Source organism: Agelaius phoeniceus, chromosome 4, assembly GCF_051311805.1.
Source record: "Agelaius phoeniceus isolate bAgePho1 chromosome 4, bAgePho1.hap1, whole genome shotgun sequence".
In the NCBI taxonomy this organism is placed as follows: Eukaryota; Metazoa; Chordata; class Aves; order Passeriformes; family Icteridae; genus Agelaius; species Agelaius phoeniceus.
In genome coordinates this window covers 41,637,650-41,660,844 of record NC_135268.1, presented here as the reverse complement: position 1 = coordinate 41,660,844, position 23,195 = coordinate 41,637,650, and the positions used below count along the sequence as shown (strand labels likewise).

Below are 23,195 nucleotides of genomic sequence, written 5' to 3'. Positions count from 1 at the left end.
ACTGATCTCTCTGTGTCTGCTCACGGCCCCCATCACAGACAGAAGGCCAGATGGGCCTTGACCAAACTCAGCATGGACATGCATGTGTTTGTCTGCCATGTTCCTGTGACACTTGGAGCCACATGGGTGAGCTGCCTTGTCTAATGGGCAGGATGGAAGTGAAGGATGGAAGTGGAATGGAAGGATGCAGTGAAGCCAAACATCAGCTGTTAGTCTGTCCCTGTTACCTATGCCTAGTTTGCAGTTAGGAACTTTTGTTGGTACAAGCCATAAGAGTTAGAGGAAATACGAAAGCATGAAATGGACTTATCCTTGTAATCCCCTCAGTGTTCTATTTCATTAGATGTCTTTTTGCCAAAATACCTTATTTTGTTTACCTAAGCTACTCCAGTTAAATATGTATTTTACCATGATGAGTTGTGTCTTCATCAAAGCCCTGTGTTAGGACTTTGTTGGAGAAAGGCCCAAACTGTCAAGACGTATTTTATTCCATTTTTTTTCCCCACATGAAGGAGCATGGTCTCAAATAAAACCCCAACTGCTTACTGAAACTTCATTTTCAGGAGATTACATACATACTTTATCTCAGACACTTAAACTGGACATCATTGGGTTCAAGGCCATATAAACATTCTGATAAACCTGTACCCTTGGGAAGCTTTAGCAGCCTTATAAGTTCAGTAGGGCACTGATAAGTAAGCATGCCTAATTTTTCAGTGTATCAAATGTCAGTCAATGGTTTGTAAAAAATACTCTAATTACATACCAGGCAAAAAGAGGACAAGAGAGCCTGACCTATATCCAGGGAACAGTATATCCAAAATGTCAAGCAGGACTCACATATGATACTTTCTGTTGTATCATACTTAAACTTTAGTAAGAACTTGGAGTCTATGTAACACAGAGGACAGGAAACAGATTTAGTAGTCTCTGTGTTTTTGGATAAAGGGCACTCCTATTTCAATCTTTTGACAGGCTAAGGAATCAAGTAAAGATCATTTTTTTAATAGTCATACTTACTTGCATAACTTTTCATATAAATGCATAGTCTAGATCAGCTTCTTCAGTTTTATTCATTCTTGCCACACATATATTCCCCTAACCCCTGTTACTATTATCATTGAGATGGCATTTGTATTCCAAACCCCTATTTCAAATGGCTGATAACTTTTTGAATCAATTTTCTTTACGCTAGAATTTCACGTCGTTGTTGTCAGCCTGAGGGTGGGTGTTCATACGTGAAGGTCTGAAGAAAATCCATTTAATCATTATTATGAAGATCAAATTTTTAAGTAAACATGAGTGCACTTTCTGCATTCAGTAAAGTGTTTGTACTTTAATGGAAACTAAACTACAAAATAAAGTTAATGCAACATTCCATGACCTTACCTGCTGTGCTAACCCTTCCTCTGTTGTTTTTGTCTGTTAAGTAGGTGTAACAATTATTAATACATTAGTAATATATTTCTATATTGTACATATTTTAAAAGTTATACCTGAATAAAAAAACAAGCAAAAAACTTAAATAGTGCAGTAGCACAAAAATAATTTTTTTTTTAAAAATGACACTGAATTAAAATATATGAATTTTGCACCTATGGATTTGCTGCTACACCTATGGATTTGCTGCTATGTATCAGACATAATCAGTCAAGCTTTGATACAATTATACCATTTGGTTGCTATACTTAGATTCGTGTCCATGGCAAACCCATACACTCAAAATAAAAGTCACTAAGATATTTCTCTGAATGTGGTAGAAGAAAATGAACTAAAATACCTGTTCAGGTGGAAAAATGGATCTGAGCCAGCAGTTGGACAAATTATGTGTTGGAAGAAATCTAATCCTGGAGGGTCTTAAATCTTTAAAATAATATGAATACAATTAATACTAAAATACCATCTGAGGCAGTGATTCTCTGTTTCTCCTGCCAATCCAGAAGACTGTTCATTCTTTTATACTTTAACTGTTCTATCACTATGGATAAAAAGTGGGTTTTTGTTACTAGGAAATGTGACCATATGCTATAAGAGGTGTCATTAGAAATCTTCTGACGGGTGGAAGAGAATAACTCCTCTGGCACACTTAATAACAAAGTTTCAAGACAGTAGATGCCTAGTGAAGACTGCCACTTTTATAACCCCAGTTCACTGTATCTTTGTAGATACATATTATGTATTTTTTCTTTTATGTTTTTATTTAGTGAGACAACAAACACTTAATACTGTAGTATTTGCTTGTCTTCTTGTTCGGAAATTTGGTTAATGTGCTCTTTGCAGGAACTCTCAACCACACCTTATGTGTGGCCAAAAGATTCTATATCAGTTTGCTTAGGTTTTAAAGATATGTGAATTTACCAAAGAATAAAAAAAAGTACCTATAAATTCTGCATGAAACAACTCCATATCTGAAGAATCATTGATTAGGCAATAGAACAGCTCATAAATAAGAATACCATGTACCTCCCATTCTAGATCCCAACACAGAGTATTACCAATATTCTGGTCATCACATGAGATCAATAAAGTATAAACAGTGAAAATGAAAATCAGCAAAATGGAAAAGAATGTAATCCTGAGAGAGAAAAAAAGATACAAAAGATACAAGATCATGGTTTTCAATAATGTGCTACTTTTAAGTAGCAGTTCTCACCTGAGTGTGTGAAGGTGGTAAGCCTTTTCGACCATATACTCCAATCAATGCATCTTTCTGAAGGGATATATTGAATTTTAGAAATTGTGGCTGATCAATGAAGAGTTGTGATCTCCAGAAAATCCCAGGGGGCACTTCTTGTATCGCTCTTCGGCCTATATCAAGTTCTCCAGAATCTATAGTGTTGTTTTCTTGTGCAAATCCTCCTAATTTTCCTGATGGTTTAGAATAATATGGAGATCAAAAATTAGTGGCTTTTTCTAGCTTTCAATCATCCTTCATATATATCTTCAAATATTTAGAATTACCTCAGGAAAAATGTTAGCTGACAGCCTTTTTGAATAGAAGACCCAGGAATTCAATGATTTGGAAATAAAAAGGCAAAGATACCACAAATACCTACATACTAAAAATGCTGTAGCATCCCTAAGGAGGAGCATTATGGAAACAGTTTAGAATCTACATTAAACTATACTTTTTCACTAGCATTTTAACAGGGGTTTCTCAGAATAAAGTCTCACATTAAAAAGAAAAAGCAAAATGCAGCATACAGATTTTAAGAATAATAGATACATGAACACAGGTAGTCAAGAGAACTAATATAATCATTTCTACATTAAATATCAGAGCATTTATTCAATACTAACAAATACTACAGCTCTGGTTACCTATTTTTGGTTTTGCATATGCAAGCAATGCTGTATTTAAGCAGCTGGCACACAAAGGTGAGGCTTGAGTGAAACAATACAAAGAAAATGGAACTGTCATTATAGTCTTGGAGTTTGCTGTGTTTTTACCAATTCATATTCCTTTCATCAGCTAGTCTATTATAAAGATTGAACTAAATCCATCTGAATGTGATAAGCATGTTCATGTGATGCTCACTTGTTTGCATACAAGTGTTCTGAAGAACTGACAATTCAGCCTTGTCTTTTACGTTCAAATTCTACATTATTCATCATTTGATGGAAGAAACTGACACAACCTTTTTGCAAACATTTAGACTGCAAAAAAACTAGATTAAAATCTGAAATGCCAGGTGAGGTCACAGATTGATCCCCGGCACTTATTGTGCATCCAAGATGAACTGAGACTGCTGCTGAATTAAACAGGTTCAGAAGCACTGCTGAGAGGCCTTGAGCAGAACTTGTATCATCATCAGAGCTGTGTCACAGCAGCATTGCAGTCACTGAAAATGTCTCACAGGATTATCACATTGATCAGAGTGCTCTTGAGAAAAGACAGTGAAATATCTGATCTTAAAGACACCAGTTTTTAAACACTTTTCAGGATGAGTTTAATGTTTTTCTGAATTTGGACTTAACCTTTCATAATATTCATGTGTTATTCTAGAAGATGGATCTGTATTCCCTATTTCTGCTTATTTAAGCATTTGTTTTCTACTTCTTTCTTCAAATTAAAGCATATTGTGTCGAACAAATTCACACACTGATGACAGGTAATCACTAAACAATAAACACTTGTTTGCAATATTGATCTGCAACTTCCCCTATTTCTACATTTCAAATGAAAAATAACTGCCTTGTACTACTGAAAAGATGAGCTAGACAGCTTGAGTAAGTGCTGTTTATCAAATACATTAACCAGCTTCCCAGGAATGCTTACTTCTGGGGTCCAACACTCACCAGATAATACATTTATGGACTCCTATGTTCTTCACTGAAAAAAAGATGGTTTTACTTTGTAGCCATGTGCCCCTTTAGCACCCCGACACCTCTGTCAAAGCTGTCAGCAGCTGTTTGTCACCCTAAGGTTAGGGGATTAATTATTCTTTGTTCCCTGTTGTATCTCAATGAGCATAAGAAAGATCTTCATAGTGTCATAATTTCCTTTCCATTTTCTAAACAGTAACAGCTCCTACACGCAGCTTTAAACCAAAACATGGAATGTCATGTTCATACACATTTACTATTAAGGTGGTTGAAATGTCTCAAATCCAAATCAGAGGATCAGGACATTACCAGGGGACTAGAGAAGGGTGGTACTGAAAGTTGTTCAGCTATCAAAATATCTGAATCAAGGTTTCATTGATTCTTCCTGATAGTTTTCAGTAACCAGTGTGATAGCACAGGGGCCTCGCTCCTCACATTTCACATCTACTCATCAAACTTTCCCTTCTGCCTAACTGGTGCCTCTTTTGTGGTTTAAAATGTGTACTGTCTGGTCTGTCTGTTGTTCAGTATTGATGCATAAATGACCACGTGCCATATTCTGCAGAAGACAGCATTTTAAGTGGGTGGAATTAACCCTGTTCTCTTGAACTGTATTTAGGGACATAAGGAAGGAAAAACGTATTTGATTTCCTTGTTATTTCCTTTTATTTTTGAGGCAGTGTATAACAGGTTTTAGTTTGGTAAAAAAATTAAAAATTATCAAGGGAAAAAACCCAGTAAGTGTTTATAAAATATTTTCAAAAACATCAATGTATTTTATAAAATAAAGTATATTGGCTATTGAATGCAGAAGACAATGGGATGAAAAGCTGTCACTGCAGCTTTATCAATATTCATAACCATAAAGTAGTTTTTTTGCTCTTCGTTCAAAACAAGTAAGAAGAAAACAGGAAGTGATAATGATTATTTAAGTACAAGAAAAAGGCAGGAAGGTAAAGGAAATGAGAAGAAAATGTCCTACTGGAGAAGTTTCACAGGCTTACAAAAATAACAAAAGGAGGGAACTGAGCTATAACTTTTTTATGACTTGGAGCTGTGATAACTTGAAAAATTTTCTAGATGTCAATTGCCAGCAGAGGCTTCCTCCTTCTCAGAGGTAAGGAGGTCAGATGTACCTTGTGAATGGGAAAATGGATTTTTGTGTAATGAAGCAAACACTGCATTCATCAACCATTTAAATCAAGTTTTCTATTCAAAACCTATTGATTTTGAAGCCTCTGTTAGCCAAAAGTGCACAAGCTCTTAAATGTTTGGAGAATCTTAAAGGGCAACATGGAAAAACGTCGATAAGAAATAATCCCTTTATGTGATTTGTATTTTAAAAGCTCTTACAACAAAATTAAGAAAGTTTTTTTCCCTTGCTTTATATATTGGTTGGATGATTCAGACTCAACATTATATGCCAGAGACTTTGAGAAAACAAATGTACATGTTATACCTGACCTATTAAATTTCAGAGAGAAATTAAAAAAAAAAAAAAAAAAGAGAAGAAAACATCAACCTCTCTAGAGAAAAACCCACGATATTCCATAGTGAGGTCATCATGCCACACAAAACTCCTTGATCATTACTTCTAAGCCTTGTAAGCATAGCTAAGTGAGAAGCTTCAAAAATATGAATATTATTCCTGAAGTGCCTCTTCTGGAGCAAAAACATCACAAAAAGCGATTACGACAGAACACACACATGTAATCTTTTGTCCAGAATTATTGAGAGCTTGCTGAAAGTCCCAAAGACTGACTCTTGCTATCAGGTCCCCCTTATGAAACAGTATGTCCTGACACCTTAGCTTGGTTGTGGCCATTTGTTCAACACGAGGTCCCTAAGGCAGGATGGTCCAAGTCAGCCTCAGCACCCTCCTGGTGTCTCTGGGGACCCCACAGCAACAATAAAAATATTGTCAGGTATTTTAGAGTAAATAGAGGTTCTGCTTCTCTGGATATGATGAGAGCTTTCCTATCATCATCAAGTATCACATGTAAATTCCTGTGAGGAATTTTGGTTGGCAGTTAGCTTTCCTAGTAAGATCAGCATTACTGCTCAGGATCCATAGGCCCCTTCACATGCTAGGTAGGAGAAACTGTTTGTTCCTGTTTATCTGTTTAAAATTACTATTACTGACAAATACTCTGTACTTGAATTAAATATAGAGTCTTGGAGAAAAACTGGTAAAGTTTGATGATATAAGTAAGACACAAAGGAAGGAAATGTTCCAAAAGAAGGGGAAAAAATGGTGCCCATTTCACTTACCACTGTCTCCAGCAGGAACTGTTACAGGATGTGTTGGCACAGTATCAGAATTCACTTTTCCATTCTCAAATGTATCATTTTCAGTCTGCTGCAACTGCCAGTTGAGGCCAAACAGATGCATTGCTGGTGGTAGAGGATACAGGTTATTTGATGCTTTTAACCACAATGACAAATTGCACAAGTAATGACTTTCCATGCCTTGTAGTGGCATAGCAACTCATACATTAAAAAAATTAAATTACATGAACAAGCATTTGCAGACTAATAGTTCAGCAACGGCACAAAGCAATTACTACCACTGTCCTTTAATGATACAGTGCTTTCAGTGAAGGCAGTTGACAGAAAGCTCACCAGTCTCATTTTGAGTCTTTTACCGGTCCCAAATCAATGTTCAAAAGGATAGGCAGTAATTATGTTCTTTTCTCTTTTTTTCATTTTTGATCCTTCTGAAGTGACAAATCATTTAAGTGAACTTCTAAATGACCTACTAAAAGAAATGATTTTCCCAGCAGATGGATCTGTCCTGGTTAGTCAGAAAGGGAAAAGAAAAAATAAATACAGGAGGAGAGGAAGGAGGGTGCTGTGGGTGTTGCAGGGCTAACCTAAGACACGAGCACTTCATGCTGTCAGCAACACCCTGCACAACCCTCCCATTACATGCCCATTCCTCACACTAGTCTGCAAAATGAGGCCAAGGCCATGAGCAGAGCCAGGGTCACTGGGGCACTTTGCTCTGATAATGGAATGCCTAAGTTAGGTTTCTGAATTACTAATTCCCCACAACCACATTCATTTGAAAGTTGATACCATGTTAAAGAGTTTAGCTGAGTTAATTATGAAACAGAGTCAACCTTCCATGGTATTAGGGGGAACTTAAGGAACCTTGATCACCAGGGATTAAGGAATGAAGCCAGCATCTAAACTTTTAGAGCAAAAATATGGGAAATCCCCCCCCATCTTAGTGCTATACTGTGATACTCTCATGCAATTTCATGCTCTCTGTGCATTATTTTCTTCTCTTCCAATGTCTCTATAATGTCACCAAAATGCATTTTATTGTAATTACTCTACTTTGTGCTTGGGCTAATGTAGTTCTGCTCATTCCATGACAACAGCTATCTGCAAAGCAGTTAAAATAGTCTGTCAGTGCTACTAGGGTATAAAAATACATTGAGAAAAAAAATCCATACTCATGTATTTTAACTATTAGTGCAAAATATAAGGAAAATAATTCACTGTACTTTATTGCTTCTGCTACTTCTCTCTCTCTGAAGTAAGATTACTACTATAGTCCATGTTACTAATTTTTTCATTCCCTCTTTGCAAATGACAAAAAATTCTTCATCCCATTTGGTTTCATCTCTAATCTTTAAATCTCTCTGTATTGACCATGCCAACCCTTATTTAAGATGAACAGGCATAAATGGAAGTTTAGTTAGCCATGCAAGAAAACCTGCCAAATTAAGAGGTTGTCTGCCAGGTCTTTGCCTTAAAGCCTCTCCCTTAATCTGAACAAAACAAAAAAACAGAATGCAACTAAAGACCTGTTACTGAATACTTCAAAGACTGAAATCCTTGCTACAGATGACATATTCTCTTTGTTCCAAGGCTCTGACTCTACTATTACACTTCTTTCCCAGGCTTTAAATTGCCTGTCAAAGCCTGATAATGTAGAATGTTCCTTGACCCTAAAAACATCTTTCTTTTATCCCCTCTCAACTCTTGTTAAACCATAAATCTGACCACCACCACCACCTCTGGCACATCACTAGAATTAGCCATCATTATTTTGACCCTACCTCAGCTGAAATTCTTATTTATGTATTAATCACCTGATGAGTGTATCTCATGTGTACTCTGATGAGTGTATGTTTTAATATATTTCAATAAAATCCCTAGGGTCAAACTCTACAATTTGCTATACTTGTTCATTTCACTGGCAGCAATGAAAGACTGCAAATAGCTAAATATTTCATGATTCAAACCCAGTACATTCCTTGTTTTCAAGTCCAGAGATCTAAATCACCTCTCTTAACTTTGCTGTCTTCTTATCCCTTTTATTAGTTCTTCTGGAGAAAAGAAAGTGATATTCATTTTGTAACTCTAGAAACACAGGAGCTTAGACTATCATTAACATCTGCTGGTGCTATGTACATGCCCTGTGCCTCTTCATGCACTGGGAGATCAGAAGGGGAAGCTCCAACATGACCTTCCAGCCATTCCCTTGTAATTCAAAACAGCTGGAATTTGAAGTCTTCAAAGGCAAGGACTGTGGGATCAATATTGACTACATCAATATAACCACAATTACTACAGTGTAAGTGACAACTACCTTTTCTTTGTCTTTGTACTGATGTGAGTCCCACTGTGGACTACTGTCAAAGACTGGGAGTGTTAGCTGTATCCCTCAAATATACTATTCCTCTCTCAGCTTTGACAATGAACTAGAAACAAGTTCAATATACAATGTTTAATGAAAATGAACAGACAGATAAACGCAGCTGTTTCACAGACTGGGAATGAAGGAATATTTTTTAAGGAGACAAAAACTGCTGCTAGACAATTCCAGTGATAAAACTTAGAGTGTGTACTAATACACTAAATAATTCAACCACACAATCTCTCTGAGTTAGTGCTATGGAATTTATAGAATTGTCCTTTTACAACAAACATGAAAGAAACAGGCTTATTGCTAAAGTATCAAATGACAAGGCAGAATTTCTTTAGAGATGATGAACTTTAGGAACATGGTTAAATTGACTGATGAAGACAAACTCAGGCACTATTGTGCCAACCAAAATTTGTTTTCTTATAGCTGGCCATCAATATAAAAGCAAACTTTACATCCTTATCAATTTTATAAGAAAACCGAGGCATCTGATAAAAATTTTTGATGCTATTATGAATCTGTTTAGCAGCACCTGGGACCGGTACCTTGGTGGGATGTCTGGGACCCTCAAGTCAAATGGTATGGACTAGTTCTGAATTTCCAAAGGGAGAATGATGCAATCATTCATGTTTGTCTGATTTGTTGGATAGTAAGAAGGGTCTGCAGAGGGATCTGGATAGGCTGGATAAGTGAGACAAAGCCAATTGTAGGAGGTTCAAGAAGGCCAAGTGCTGAGTACTGTACTTTTGTCACAACAACCTCATGCAGTGCTACAGGCTGGAGGAGGAGTAGCTGGAAAAATGTCCAGCAGAAAAGGACCCTGAAGTGCTGGCTGACAGCAGAGGCTAGGTGGCCAGTGGTATCCTGGCCTGTATTAGAAATAGTGTGGCCAGTAGAAACAGGGCTGGGATTTGCCCTGCATATTTGGCCACACATCAGGTGCTGTGTCCAGCTCTTTTCACTACAGGAAAGACATTGAGGTACTGAAGCACATCCAGGGAAAGGCAATGAAGCTGGTGAAGGGTCTGGAGCACAAGTTTTACGAGGAGCAGCTGATGAAGCTGGGGTTACTTAGCCCAGAGAAATGAGGTTCAGGGAGACCCTCAAATCCCTACAAGTACCTGAAAGCAGGTTGTAGTAAGGTGAGTCTCAATCTCTTCTTCCATCTAACAAGTAACAGGGCAAGAGGAAATGGCCTCAAATTATGCCAGGGGAGGTTTAGATTAGGTATTAAGAGAAAATGTTTTCATGGCAAGGATTGTAAAACATTGGAACAGACTGCCCAGTGAAGTAGTGAAGTCACCATCCCTGGAAGGATCACCATCCCAAAGAAACAGTGGCTATGGCTCTTCAGCACATGGTTTAATGGTGAACATGGTGGTGGTGCTAGGTTGATGATCTGACTTGATGATTTTAAAAGTCTCTTCCATCTTTAACTATTCAACTTATGATTAAATAATTACATTTTTGTAAACTCAAATAAAAAAATAAACTTGAATTAAATTTATTAATTTTAACTTAAATTTATGAAAAAACCTACTATCATTAACCTGGGATTCTAGGATCTTCTATCCATTCTGCTGTTTCTGTCCCTACATGTGTTCTGCAAAGTAATCTCTAGCTACCAAGAGTTCCTCATTTGCTGAAGCTCTGCTAGCATTTACCTTTGGACTGAGTTGTTTAAGGCAACATTTGTACTGCTACTGGACAAATTATCTGCATGGCCAGCCTTTAGAGAGGGGTGATAGTCTAAATGGTGAGGAGTGCATTCCCTCTAACAGAGCGGAAATAAGAGACATCAGAGATGAGGAAACTCTCTCGGATCTGGGCTGCTCTTGGCATGGACACAGTACCAGTGTCTGTGTGCATCTGTGGTGCTGGTCAATACAACTAAATTCACCGAAACAAATCTCAAACATAAAAGCACTAACCAAATTAACAGTTGGGCTCTTACCCTCCTCTTTCCCCCTCCCACTGCCACTGGACTGGCATATTCAAATATCCAGAGCTCAAATTAAAGGAGTGCATTTGTACCAACAGCAGCCTTAGTGCTAATATAAAAATGCTATCATTTGCTGTAGACAATTGGGTAATCTTGCCATCTGTCACCACACAGTTCACTGAAGAGTTTCTGAACCATCTTAAAACTGCTTTTTCAAGCTTGGTTGATCTTGCGATCACGGAAGCCTAGTTATTTTGGTTTGTAATCAGTCTACAAAGCCTTCCATGTCCTCTCAATAATTAAAATAGCAACTAAGAAAACATTTCACAGCAAACACTTGAAAAAAACCCCATCACTAGTTTACACTGTGTAAAACATTTTGCAACAATCTCCAGGAAGAAGTTCCCATTTGTTGTGCATGCTCCTTTCTCAAGCTAGTAATTCAGTGCTTTAAGCATTGCCTTTACAAGGAACTCATTATTGAGAAATACACTGTATTATCACTTCAAAACACTCTCCAAGACCTGCATCCAAAAATAAACCAGTCCTTTATTAGTAGGTGGTATAAGATGGATAATTTATGTAACTAAGTAGCAGAACTAGAACTGTGAGGGCTGACAACTACCTGCTGCATTCGACTGCATACCTGCTGCATTTGCTGCCTTGCTCAATATCTCAAAGTTCTCTTCCGCCAAAATTATGAGAGGCACAAAAAAGAATTGTAACAGAACACCAATTAATGCACCTGTTCTACCATTTAGCAAGAACTGGACTTGTCTGCATTTTTTCCCTCTTCTCATACACTTGAATGCTATGAGGATAAAACAGCTAGTTCATAAAGGAAATTGACAGGTATTAGCATTATCCAGTATCCAGTATAGCTTTAAACAGAAAACAAAGTTTAGATCAGATGTGCAAATACGCACAATTCTGGGGTCTATGACTATCAGAATTTTTATTTCTTTGTAGAAAAGGGTAGCAATATACAGTGAAAGCCAAAGAAACTCATGTATTGTTCTCATCAAAATTCAAGGTTGTCTCTATCATAACTCACCAGGATCAACTGCAACTTTTTCTAAAGTACTGTAAGTAACGAATATGCTCACATGAAACACAAAGGGCATAGCAGACACCCTGTGAGCTGTGTAGGTGAAAGAATCACAAATGCAGATCATAAGGATGCACAAACAGAACCATACACATAAAAGCAGAGGCTTTATTCACAGAAGCAGTCCTGCAGTAATGGAAGTAGTACTCTGAAGTACCAGTCAGAAGTGCCAGCAATTCAAGACCTTTCCTTCCAAATATGGCAACTAGTTTTTTGCAGGAAAGAATTGTAAAGGTATTTTCACACATTTCAGGGCATTTCAGAAGAACAAGAATTCACAGGTAAGAGGATTCTTTTAAGTAGAAAGAAGAAACAGAGTTGCCTAAATTGGGAAATGGACTTCCACTGCTCCTCCAGCTTTTCTTAGAATAGCAACAGATGAAAAATTAACACTAGACAGAAGAAAGAAAAAACACTGGCTATCTCTAAAGAGCAAGCATCTCCCCAAAACCTCTGGAGATAAGGCCTATGGCATATGTTCTATGAACATAAAGAACTCAACACCATAGGGGAAGTTGGCAAGAGGAACTGAATGATATTGGCGACCCTCCTTCCCTTCTCCCGTGTGTTTTACAAGGTATGGTAATCAAGTCTTATTATTCATGAAGCTGTGCTTGAAGATGAGTTCCTTGCTAAGTTATTGAACTCATGTTCCAGGACTGCCACTGCTACATATTTCTGGGTACTGATATTTTGAAACCATGATTTTAAAAATTGCTTCCTTAGAATTAATTGAAAAATCTTTATGCACGCTTAAACATAAGGAAAAGTGAACATAATTTATATTTAAAGCAATGCAAAGAAGATTATAATTTAAACTAAGCAAATTGCAATTATTGCCCAATCTTGTTGAAGGATTATCTTCTAGTTCATCTCCCTGTTGGCAATACATTTTAAAATGAAATATTTGAACACTGAAGTGGTTTTTAAAATTATCTTCCATATATTTTTCTTGCAGAAATAATTAGAATCTAAATCTATTTTATTCTGAAGGACCTGAAGTGGACCAGAAGATGTGCAAATGAACTGTCAGTGATTTGCATTCTTTTGCTTTTTTCTCAGATAATAGGATACCTTGGATGTTGCTGCACATCAAATAGTGAATTAAAAATAGTTAATTAAAATCTTAAATAAAGTGAATTAAAATTTACAATGATAAGTTCTTTATTTATTACTGTTTTTCTCAAATCAATAAACCCCCTGTAATTTCTAAATTTAAAATAACTTTAAAGTACATGCTTTTGAGCACCTTCAAAAGATTAGTCACCAGCAGCATCACATGAATACACTGAATGTAAAACATTTTAGTAGAGTGCTATGTGAAAAACCTAGTAATACCTATCAAGACCAATACAGTAACTGAAAAACTAGTATTTTCCCTTTTATCCTGAACAGTTGAATAGGTCCATTGATTTTACTGTTTCACCTGCAAAAAAAAAAAATCCAACCTGTCTAGTTTATTCCTCATTTTCTCCTGGAATCTCTTTTAGCAATGAATTTGAAAAACATTTTAAAAATTGCCTAGAAAAAATATAGCAACAAAGATATATCAGCTATCTGCTGTGGATCAACTTTGACTGGTTAGCAGTCAAACTCTCTTTGACTGCTAATCAAAGATGAACTTCAAAAGTATTGTTGCATTTGAACTGTTACGAAAGATGTGTGGTAGTCTTGGTGTAAATATTTTTACTATATTTACCCCAAGATAGAACATTTATTGCTCTGAAAACTTGTATGGCTAGATGTCTCATTTCAGTTGTCAAGCCAGGGACTTTTATGTAACAATGGTCTGATTCTGTCAACTGCATTATACAAGGCACATTCAAAGCTTAAGGGAGAATCCAGATTTCTTAAAACAGAAACAAAGATAATCTTTCAGCCGCCCCTTATTTAAATAAGAAAATCTATTATGTCCTGTTTCAGATATGCCCATTTATTCTGACAAACAGCAAACCTACTCCATTTTGTAACAGTCTCTACTATACCTAAATAGTCTTTAGTATTATCATGGGCTTTCTACTCAACATATTTTTTTTTCTTCCAGCTAATGCTGTTCAGTCTAAAAAGATGGTAAAAAATCATTACAAGTACAGAAATTATGGGAAGTGCATATTGGATTGTGGACTCTTTGTTCATACAAGGGCAGGAAAAGCACCCCATAAATTTTGGGTTTCTATCTAATAGTCATGATCAATTATTTTAAATATGGTGGGGGAGAAGAAAATTTCTCTGATTTACACATGTCAAGGCCAGATTATGATTACAGGCTAATAACTTTTCTGTATTCCTTCAGTGATTTCTTTATTTTATTGCTTCTCATTTTGTAACTCTTTTTCTTCCTTAAACTTGTTTTTTAGAAAAAAGCTGAAGCTCATGGTTTTTTTACCTATTTCAATTTTTTTTCACAATTCCACCAGAGGTCTTGCTTTGTCCTTTAGATCACACCCCCACAGTGTCAAGAAGAGCAATGACAATGTAATGTCTATAATTAATTGGAAACACCTTTCTTAGGTAAGAGCATTGACGAAGTGATCCAACCATTCTTACAGTTCAAAAGCCTTATTTATTACAGAGAAACCAACCACCCCAAACCCAAACCCAACAAAATCACCACAAACCTCTTGAGGGATATAATTAAGTGGCACTATATGATCTGCATAGCCTATTTGCATGCTGATGGCACAAAGAAATGCAGTCTGATGAAAAGATTCATAAACCAAAGGAAAAAGAAACAGGGGCCAATTAATGCAATGTTCAAAGGACATACTGAGCTGGGAGTTTATACTATATGGTGAAACACTTGTGTTGCATATTTCCATCTCATGACTGGCTAAAAAAGATCAAAGCTTTTTTTTATTCCATATTAAGAATGACAGAATATTACAGCAAACATGCAATAAGGATAAATGTAATAAGCTTTAATAAAAGATGATAATAAGGCTTGATAAGAACTTTTGGAATGTCACCAAATCTGAAATGTAAGATGAAAGCATCTGCATGTAGAGATTGTAGTATGTTATTTGGAACCCCATGGAGCTAAACTGTGATTAGAACTCCATATTTTTCCATAAATTAGCTTTTGTTTTGAATTTCCTGCTGAGATCATATGCAAGTTGATTGAACGTGCAAGTCAATATATAGGTTTTCTAATCCTTTGCTGTTTTTCAGGCTTCATGATATCACAATTACAGCAGTCCACTTGTAGATCAAAGGTACATGATTGAGGCCAAAAGAAAATAACCTATAACATCTTTACAAAACTTCTTCACGGTGATTTAGACCTCTCCATGGTAATTATCACTCACCTACCTGAACAGTGCAATTATGTAGATGCATAAGCCAACCACTACATGCAAATCAACTTGCAAGCTCACAGAATTTCCTCTTCAATCCATATCAAAAAACAGAATGGACATGCTGAGTTCACCTTCAAGGAGGCCAACTCTACCTTGCTCCAACACCTCCAGTGCAAACTTGTAAACCATTAGCTATCTGCATAAACAAATAATCTTATGCAAACCTTCGGTTCAAAACCCCAGGGCTTACAACAGCTCAGGGATTGCAGTCATCCTCTCATTGAAACATCACCACTACTCTAGGGATTGGCTTTTAAATAGGGCATCCTTTATTACATCATCATTAATATGTTTTATGTGCATTGGAATAACACACCATGTTCTTCCACTAAGCTGAAATGTGTTTTTTATGAAACTATTCCTGTAAGCAAAGTTATATTGTAGGTACAGGAAAAATACTATCAACAGAAAAAACAATTGACCATACATGATTTATGAAAGGAAACTGTGACATAAAGACAAACTTATTGTTAATTGTTTGCAAAGCTAGTGAATTGCTTGCAAGTCAGTTTGTAAACTACTTTGTAGTTTGTATCAATTATCTAAGCCTTGGAAAACGCAAGTTAGGATTACAGCATCACATTGATTTTTGTTTCCCTTTAAAGGTAAATTAGCCACAACACTGCACAGTAAAATCTTACAGGTGATATTAAGAATAGCCAGTCTTAGCTCTAAAGTCATGGTCATTTATAAAATTGATAGAGAAAACCAACTACTCCTTTTAATGTGTGACATTAGATCAGTAAAAAGGATGTGTTTTAAAATTGTCCTCTAATTTTGGCTACAGCTGAATTGAAATAACAGGAAGGATTGCCTCTCTCCTTTTCAAATGTGGATACCTCAATTTCATTACCTCTACTTGAGAGTACTAACAGGAGGCAGGAAAGAAGTTGCTGGAGAAATAATTAAAAACCCGGGAAATCATTTGAAAACATAAGTAACTTTTATTCAGCAGTGTGAAAAGATTTGGAGTGAGTCAAATGAGGACTCACTGTCGAGCAAAATTGCCTGAATAAAAAGGGCTGTGAGACTTGGCTTTTCAAAGATGAAAGAGAAGGTAAAACAACAGATAAGCCTGGACATTCCACAAAAAAGATAAATTTAAAGATAAATTTATAGTACCCAGTTACTGTGTTACACCTCAGGCAATCAGTGGTTAGCAGTAGGCTAACTCTATGCAGCTGGATATTGCTTTAGTTTTCAACAAGTATTATTGAAACAAAAATACTATTTTTCCTACACCATAATAAGGGTAACTTAGAAGTATTAAAAAAAAAAAAAAACTACAAGAAACATTCCTACTTCTATACTTGAAGGTTTCTGGAACTAAGTAATTTTCCAAATAAGTGATATTCATTTATATACCTAACCCCCCACCTTACTGCTTCTGTAGAAAAAGTAAAAGACATGCATTTGTGTGATCCTATTTTATCAAATATTGCCAAAACCCCTCTGGTTTTGTTTTATTGGTTTTATTATTGAGGAAAAATAAGCTTCTGAAATGCAAATGTCCATGTCATCTAAACAGTTGTAGCACATTTCTTTTTACTGGATTATAAAACTACAAATGCTGCTAAAGGTGACAATTCCTAAGGGACAGTGGGCTTGGGGTATTTTTTTTGTGAATGGAGTTGTCTGAAATGGCATCAATTTCCTGTCTACTTCAGAGGACATCTAACTTTCATCCATAATTAATCCCTGCAGTGGGGTAATTAGACCCATATAAAACCCATGTGTTCTTGTGATCTCAGCCATAAATGTATTATCAAATGGTATTGCTCGAAGCAAGGTTGGACACATGGACTCAACCTTTTCATTCTACAGTGCTTGTGTATGGAGAGGTTTACCAAAATCTCATCGGACATGACTTTTTTAAAGCATTCAAAAAGAGAACAAGCAGTTCTTTTCAAAAAAAAAAAAAACCAAGAAAATATTGCAGTTTACAGAAAAGATGCAATTTATACACAAAATGACCAGCTTGAACACATGTATTGTAATTCAAATATCACAGCAGATAGCACGTCTAAGAGCTAGCTTCTTTCTTCACAGGCATGAGTTATAAATTAATTGAAACTACCAGCAAAGAAGAGAAGATTAATCCTATGTCCACAACAAGTCAAGTAATCACCCAAGCAAATATCTGCTTTGCAAAATCTCTTAAACGTAAGCATTAATTTGAAGTATTACACACATTTGCCTACTACTAAAATGAACTACATGTTTACCTGGACTGATAAAATACAAAGAATACCTCTTAAACTACTCTAAGCTTGCTCTTTATCAAAAGCCAGTGCATTTTAACTGAATATCACATTAGTCTGAAAAATTGCTAATATTAGGGAGTCTGTCACAAGACTACAGGAGAAGTGCAGAAGGACACACTTCTCTACAAAACTTGCTTGCAAGAGACTTCAGTTTTCCTGAAAGCAGCATCCAGACTTGGAGAAAATATCATAGGGCTTCACAATATGATGTGTGGGACTTACAGGCAATGACATGTCATCATCATGTCATCTTGCAGATTATTACTACACCTCTTATATTGCTGGAATTACTGAGCTTCAATTTTCTCCACTGGGTAAAAGTGCAAGGGTGACAGGACCATTGCCAAAAAGCTTGTGATAAATCTTAATTAGAATACAAGCCTTTGGAGCAGAGGTGTGCCTTGACAGATTAACTTTTTAAATCCCTTGAAATCTTGTCAAGTCTCTTTTAACCTCCTGATTGTCAATTACATGTTCCTACATTCTTTCGTGTGAGGATTATCTTTCTCAATGAACGTTTTATTCTCAGTGCCACGAACAATAATAGCAAGTGACATCCACAACACCAACCAAGTACGTATTCCCTGCACTCCTGAAGCAGTAATATTATGCTTTGCACTTAATCTGGAACACAGCAATGAGATCTTGGCTTTAAAAAATCAGCCAAAGGCATTATCCACAAGAGTATTCTTGCAAGAGGCAAGAAAGTATATTTCATGTTTATGCTTCACGACAGATGTTCAACATGTTTGGATTTTGTACTATTTCAAAAAAGATGTTAAAAACACTTTCAGCCCAATAAGGTGGTAAAGAACAACAACTTCATTTTTGGACTAGTCATTCTATCTCTGCCTCCCAGTCTTGAAAGAAAGAATGCGGTGAACATAAGAAATTACATTATTATTTACAAAATATTTCCACTCTAAGGAAGCCAAATGAGCTCATCACCGATGCTGCAAACATTATATGAAGCTCATACAGATACCTAAAATTCATAGCTTTGGCATACCAAGAAAAATAATTTGATCACATGTTAGACAGAGCTGAAAACCTCTGTAAGGCACAAAGTCAAGGAAGTACTTGCTGTAATATTAAGCCTCATTCTAAAGCAAAAAAAAACAATGTGGAAAGTCCCGTTTGTATCTGAATACTGCCCTTTACCAAGCACATGTCAGGAGTGAGTGAAAAGAGTTGCCTGAACCAGTATTAATTATTAGTTATGAGTAAGCCAAGGGCTACATTTATCAATTATCTGGCTTTTGTAATTTTATCTTTAAATATTTTTAAGTCCTGAAATGGAAGCTGGAGGTTGGTACTTCAGACATCAGGGACTATCCTAAGGTCCGTTCACCTTTAGCAATTTCAAGAGGAGGTTTTCTAGCTGCTAAACTATTGTGCTGGGTAGCTGACCTCACACTGAAGGCCCAGTTGAAGCAGGAGAGAGCAGCATGTGGCACTGATGTCTACAACAAAAGGCATGCAGATTTTGTCAGGCACACGTGCTGGGAAGGCAGAGCCCTCCACACGGTACTGCCATCAGAAGGAGCCAGCTTCTGGCTGCCCCTGACACTCACAGCTAAGACAGATCTGGAAACATCCATTCTGGACAGAAGAGAGACATCATTATGTACCTAATCCAAAGGTTCTTAATTTGACAGGCTGCCACTTCCAAATCCCACCAAGCTATAATTTTGAACAAAAGATGACCAATGAACATTGCTGCTGCCTCCAAATGCACCAGAGACACATGAAACCTTCCCTAAAAGCCCCATGGATTGTTAAAATGAGTAATCAGTCTACACTTTGCAACAAGTGATGTACTTTCTACAGTGCTGGAGACACTGGCTGTCTTCACAAATCCAGATAAAGTGAGCACAGAGTGAGCAAGAGCATGAGAACATCAATGTGGTTCTGCTAAGCGGTGCAATCAGACAATGCTAAAGAGCTGTGCTTGGATAGCTGGCATGCTTTCTCAGAAAGGTTACATAAGAGAAGTTTCCCTGCTGTAGATTTTTGCATGGTAATTTGAATAGATTGTGATAGGTAGATTTGGTCAACTGTAAAATCTCAAAGCACTTCCTTCAAATGATTACAGCAGATCAAAAGGAAAACCAATTTTTTTTTATTTTTAAGAATCAGATATATAAATATATTTGTTTACCTCATGGCTTTATTTTGTTGGAAAAACAAATTGGCTGAGAGCATAAACCTAGCTAACTGTAAAAATCTGCCACATATCTGTAGACAGGGAACATATTTTCAACCCACACACCTCGGTGAAGCTCCAGACATAGCTAAGGTCCCAGCAAAACTGAGTGAAGCAGACAGAAATGGGAAGAGAAGGAAGAAAGCCAAAAGTTGTTGATGAAACTCTCAGTGACAATAGCATTACAACACTCAAAATTAAATGTATGTCAAAAAGAAAAACAGTTTCTATAAAGGCATAATGAAAGGTAAGGTGATTAATGGCAATTAAACCATATTCTCCTTCATGCCTGTTCATTACAATACCTATGCTGGGTATTGCAATAAAAATTCAATTTAAATGGCACTATTAATTAAGTTGTTTTCCTAATTCCTGGGAGTAACTGGGCTTTACAAACAGCAGAATAATGTTAACTTGGCATTGCAATCAAAAAAGAAATATTATATTATTCTTTACTGATAAAGTAAAATAGATTCTTAGGTATATTTAGTCATTGATTTAGTCACAAAATTCATTTCTGTAATTGTCATGGTTGTAAATCAATTAGTTATGGAGAGTGGTTCTGCCCTACTATGACTTCTGCTACAGAACCCAACAGGAAGGGCAGCTGGTCCTCCACAATCTGGGAAGATCTGTGAGTGCCTGCAGCTGTCACACTAAATCCTGACTAATATGGGAGAACCATCACCAACAAACTCAGAAATAGCACTGAAGACACAGGATGTTAGCCCTAGTCTACACAAACAGACAATTAAATAATTTTTAACAATTACTTAAAACTCACCTCAGATAGTCACACACTATCATTCACACTTTACATCCTCCTGGTGCGTCAGTCTCCTCTAATAATGAAACTTGATTGCTATTATTCCTGGACACTTCTTTCTCTTCCTACCTAAAAACCTCTTAAGCTGCTCTGTTCTTATTTTCAGGAAGTTTTTGAGATAACTCTGAAGACAGTTGTCCATTATTTGAAATATACTGGCACATAATGTTCAGCTTATTTTTAATATTTGGGATGATGATAAAACAGTAACATATTTAGACAGACAAAAAACATGAGTGCTTATTATAATAATTGCAAAACAAGCACGATGTAGCTATTTTTATGCAGTGTAGAAAATACTAATTATCTGTAATTATCAAACATAGCTTTCTAGTCTGGTATTTTTTCCATTCCCATTTCATTTGAAACTTTCATCATGATCATATGGTTGTCTATGTCATAGCAGAACCCAAGGTTTTCTGCTGTTTCCCATTCCCATAGAATGAAATACCAACTAAAATACATGATTTCCCATAAGATATTTCATCTGTTAAGTCTAAATATTAGTTTTCTTTTCTGTCCAAATTGGATTTGCTTAAGCAGGAAGAAAGTACCGATAGAAAGTGATGAAGTGATGAAGGCAATAGTGACAAAAATAATCATGTGGCCTTTTAAATGAAATGAAATTACTTTTTGTTTGATTTTGGTTTTCTTTTCTTCCAACAGAAGAGATGCCCTTCTGTTATCACCAACATGTAAATACTTGCTTTATCACAATGAATAGCTGACTGGTGTATATTCTTGTTCTGACCACTGACTGCTGAGATAAGGCTAACAAAATGATCAATCCCAAGTTACACAAAGAGTGAAGTGCTCAATGACTTGAAAGTATGACAGGTTGCTGTGAAGCAGTCAGGACAGGAAAGGCCTGACTAAATAGCTCACATCCTTTCTGTGCATTCAAATGATGTTTTATGTTCATGGAAACTTATTTAGCAGACATAAGACAAAATTCATGACAGATGCCTGCAATTTTTCAGTGTACAGCTCTTCATGCTTAGTAGAATGAATCTGGTATTGTGCAGTTCCAGCACTGACTGAGGAACTGAATTGCTCCCCCCTTCATTTCCATGTACAGTGAAAATGGCAGTAATTTCTTATATTGATTTACAAAATGTCAAGACAGTGCCATTGGCAACGGAGAATCAATTGCTAGAGTGACTCTTGGGGAAGAAAGAGGGGTTCTGAGGTCCCCAAATTCTCATTAATTTCATCCATTAATTGCTGAATCCACACTACAGCAGAAATAATTAGTACAGTACAAATAGTTTGTTAATACAGCTGGTCAGAGCCTGTGATATGTAACAACATATTGGAAACAACTCCTTCTGACTGGTTAGTTCCCTATAATTACACAGTGGATTTTTCTGTTAGGAAAAATCACATCCAAGAACAACTAAGCTCCTTTCCTTAGTAAAACCTAAGCGGACAGGGAAAATCCCAAACTGTGGAATTGAAGGATGGTGGTTACATATGAAACTTTGACCTGGTGCTTATTTTTGGCCTAGGAGGTGCTCTTCAGAACTTTCCTTCAGAACTTTCCTTTTATTCATTCATTCACTGCAAATGATGGATGCTCAAGGAGGCAGTAAGCCACAGGGAAACAAAGGAAACAAAGTCCTGTGTTGTCTCCACATAGTAAAACTGACCTCTGTTTCTGGTTTCACACGGACTCTCTGTACCAAGCTGGTTAAAGCTGTTAATGACTATATAGAAAGAGGTCAAACAAATGCAATTTCATTATTCTTACTCTTTAATGGCTTATATTTAATACTTCTCTTCCCAGTCCTCCAAACAGGGGAAGAAGAATCTAAAATCTTAATGTTGGAAAAAAAAGGTTGCTTTTTTCCTTGTTTGCAAATCTGATTACAGACAGAAGTTAAGCAAATGAGCAGCTTAAAGAAATTCCAGTGCAAACTTGATCCCAAAATAAGGCAGTTTAAATTCTTTACTCCCCATTTTGTAATCCATTATTTCAGGGAGCTTTTCCTTGAATCCCTGACTTTAAACTAGAGCTATTTTTAATTCCTATCTTCTATATGTTAATACACCATCTTTTGGTTCAGCACTTGTGTGTTTCTGTTGCTTTACTTCTTTATCAACCATTCAATAGATGAAGCCTCTAAGCAAAGGACCAACATTTTCCACAACTCCCTTCTACTTTCTCTTAGCAGGTCTAATTGACAGGAATTGTATGTTTAAATATTTGGTACATTGCAGAATGGTTGAGAGAGACCATGTGGGCTAGAAATGCAAGAGTTCATGGGAAGACTTTCCTTTAGACTGAAATAACATTTTCAATTCCTTGTGATCCCCAAGACTGCATTAAGTGGCTTTAGAGAGTAGTGTCTGCTCTGGTCTCTACCCATGCTGACACTCTCTGCTCTCACCTCATCTTTGCAGACTTTGTAAACGTAGGAATCTTTCCTGTCAGAGTGATGGAAGAAGTGCAAGACATACCAGACTCTTGATGCAGCTCCTTCCTCTGGCTGGGCTAATTGACGGAG

At 36.5% G+C, this 23,195-nt stretch overlaps 1 protein-coding gene across 36 annotated transcripts in view; it reads right to left on the bottom strand.

The window, feature by feature from the left end:
* Positions 1–23,195, bottom strand: part of TENM3 (teneurin transmembrane protein 3) — a 1,291,791-nt gene that overhangs the window by 89,601 nt on the left and 1,178,995 nt on the right. For all 36 annotated transcript variants that reach the window (XM_077177351.1, XM_077177368.1, XM_077177366.1 and 33 more), the window contains 2 exons: positions 6,598–6,720; positions 2,654–2,868 (listed from right to left, as the gene is read on the bottom strand). In XM_077177351.1, coding sequence (XP_077033466.1) covers positions 2,654–2,868; positions 6,598–6,720 — 338 coding nt within the window. The remainder of the gene's footprint in view (positions 1–2,653; positions 2,869–6,597; positions 6,721–23,195) is intronic.